Source organism: Porcisia hertigi, chromosome 21 (assembly GCF_017918235.1).
Source record: "Porcisia hertigi strain C119 chromosome 21, whole genome shotgun sequence".
Classification (NCBI taxonomy): domain Eukaryota; phylum Euglenozoa; class Kinetoplastea; order Trypanosomatida; family Trypanosomatidae; genus Porcisia; species Porcisia hertigi.
The window spans coordinates 283,492-286,288 of record NC_090580.1 but is presented as its reverse complement, the minus strand read 5'-3'; the positions used below and the strand labels follow the sequence as shown (position 1 = coordinate 286,288).

At 55.7% G+C, this 2,797-nt stretch overlaps 1 protein-coding gene across 1 annotated transcript; it reads right to left on the bottom strand.

Moving 5' to 3' along the window:
- Nucleotides 1–1,364: 1,364 nt before the first annotated feature.
- JKF63_05061 (uncharacterized protein) lies at nt 1,365–2,009 on the bottom strand (the record flags this gene model as incomplete). The annotated part of the gene is made up of 1 exon (XM_067901031.1): nt 1,365–2,009. One exon carries the CDS (start codon nt 2,007–2,009, stop codon nt 1,365–1,367), a length of 645 nt encoding a protein of 214 aa, XP_067757394.1.
- Between the last annotated feature and the right edge of the window lie 788 nt (nt 2,010–2,797).

Below are 2,797 nucleotides of genomic sequence, written 5' to 3'. Positions count from 1 at the left end.
GTGACTCTCTCCCCGCCTGCATCCTCCGAGTTCAGATCCTCGTCGGGCAGTCCATCGCTGTCCACCACCTTTGATTCCGCCCAGACAGATGTGAGCGCTTCTGGAGTGTTGGTGCCCCAGTACTCCAGGATGCCCTCCGTGTTCACCGCCGTCGCTGAGCAACCATACGCCATCGTCCGCTCAAGTAGGTTGAGATCGTCGCAGTCGTACTGGAGACCTTTTCGGCGGCGGTTCTCTATGTAAGATGGCTCGAGGTTTACAAAATAAGCGTGTAGAGGATCCTCGCGGTATAGCGCGCACTGCCGCCCAATGCCCGACTCTACCCTCTCGCCCGTCGCTGCGTCTACAAGATTCGCTGTGTACGCTACCACGTTGGCGTTCTTCGAACGTTCAATATACATGCACGTGTCATGGTGATCGTGGTTAAACCGGTTGCGCTGTTGCAGGCGACTGCGAATAAGCTGGTTGAACGTGTGCGGTGACTGATAGCGACTGCTTTTGCCTGGCACAGAGAAGTTGCGCGAGACATCGAAAAAAATCTCAGTGTCCTCCCTCAGTGTTTTGCCGCTTGCGACGTGCGCGGCGGCCATGTGAAAGAGAAAATTTGGCGAGGTACGTGAATAGACGCACGGCGTTTGTCTCTGGTCTTGTGACCTGTGTGTGTGTGTGTGCTGATGTGTGTGGGTGTGTGCGTGTGTGCTGATGTGTGCTGATGTGTGTGGGAAAATAATCAGTTGATTCGAGGGGAGTAGAAAGACAGGGGGAGGGGTGGGCTAACGAACGGGGGAGGGGGCCGGGGTGCAGAGCGCTGGAGAGAGAACAACATGTGCTAGCAACGTCTGCCGTGGAAGGGGATATTCTTTGGTGCTCGAGAAAAATGCGAATTGTGGGAGAGATGGAAGGGGTAGCAGGAGCAAAAACACGTGTGCGTGCACGCTCACCTACTGCGCTGTCCTCTCAGACACATCAGCACACACACACACACACACCGCGATTCCCACCAACTCGCCCAGCGGCATGTGACTGAAACAGCGCGATTGGCGCCAAAGAATAAAGAGCGTTGTTCTTGACCAAGCGACGGAGGTGATGATAAAACAGCGTATGGCGAAGCACAAAAATAAAAAAGGGGGCGGTTGAGAAACGACAGGAGTTAAGGGGAAAGTCGACCAAAGCGCCGCCGTCGCCGCCACTGCATGCGCGCCTCGATGACAATCCGCACCTCTGCGCCTATGCACAGTAGAGGAGGAGGGGGGATACCCCACTTTGGGTCGATATCTCTGTGTTCGTGGAATCCGATTTAAGCGATGAACTAACGAGCACACCCGTACTTGTCAGCGCGGGTAGGGGGGGTGTACGTGTGTGGCTTACTTGTTGTACGGCAAACGTGGCCGCTTTCCATAACCCTCTGTCTTGACATAACGAGCACCAAAAGAGAACTCCTTTGGCCGGCGCCCATACGCGTGCCCGTTCTGCTGCTTCTCACGCACGAGTTTCTCCTGGGCGTAGTATGCTCTCCAGTCGTGGGGGCGGTGCTGAAACGGCTTCGTGTGATTGTCCGAGACGTTCTGAATAAACCAGTCATTGAACTCGCTGCCGGCTTGGCTAATTGCACGGCGCAAGTGGCCAACCTTGGAAAGGCACGAATCCAGCAAAAGGCTCTCGCGTTCACAGGTACTGCCACCCTTCGCCATGCACACCCGCAACTGAGTCGTCTCCGACTCGCAGAGGCGAAGCTGGTCATCGCCGCTCAGTCCTAGAAGTTTTGCCTGCGTGAACACAGGTGTACCCCCAAGCGAGGGGGCCGAGTCTATCTGGCCCCGCTCGGAGCGGCGCACGCCTAGGTTGTCAAAGGAAGTACCGCGCCCAAAATTCACCAAATTTGTGGGGTTCAGGTAGTCGTAGGAGTTGACAGGCTTCAGACCGTACTGGTTCACGCCGCTGTCATGCGTGCGACTCTTGAGCAGGATGGGTGTGTACCTACACGCGTAAAATATGTCGGACGACTTCATCCTCAACGCCCCCCCTCCCCCTGGGGTAAAGCGAGAGAGACGTGGAGAGGGGAGACGGAAAGGGGAGACGGAGAGGGGGAGGGGGGAAGGTGGGATACTCGAAGACGAGCACGGCGCCACAAACTGAAGAGGGAAAGGAGAGAAGAAAGCACACGCACACACTCATTCGGGCAGTGCACCCAGATGAGCGTATCGTGGGTGGTAGTGAGGAAAGGGGGGAGGGGTGAGAAGAGCGTGAAAAATAGAAGAAGAGGAGGGGATGGAAGCCTGTGGACGTCAAAGCCAGTCGAGACAGTCTACTCCAGACCCATCCCATGAAAACCGAGCAGCGTGAAAAGGTGTACGCGTTCGATCGCGCATGCGATCTGAGCCAACAGTGGTACGAGAAGCCCAGACAGAAACGCGATGCAAGAGCGAGCCCGGGGTACAAGCGAGTACTTGAATTACTTATGAGTCGCTGTGTTTTCGGGCAGCTAATCATGCGGAACGCTGCGTCGACCACCTATCGCTACGCCCTAGTCGGTTCTTTCCGGAAGAGCTTTTGTTGTAAGAAGATCACTCATTTGGTCGCATACCTACATGAGCCGAGACCGTAGGTCGGTGTTGGCATAGAAAACAGGTCGTGCTGGAGTCCATGCAGGCGTCACCACCACACGCGCACGCCCCTGTGAAGACTTATGGATCCATGCACCCACGGATCCCCAAATGTGGACCACAACGAGAGACAAAATATTTTTTTTAAGATGAGCCCATTAACACACCCTCGCACAACGGACAGGTCAGCACAC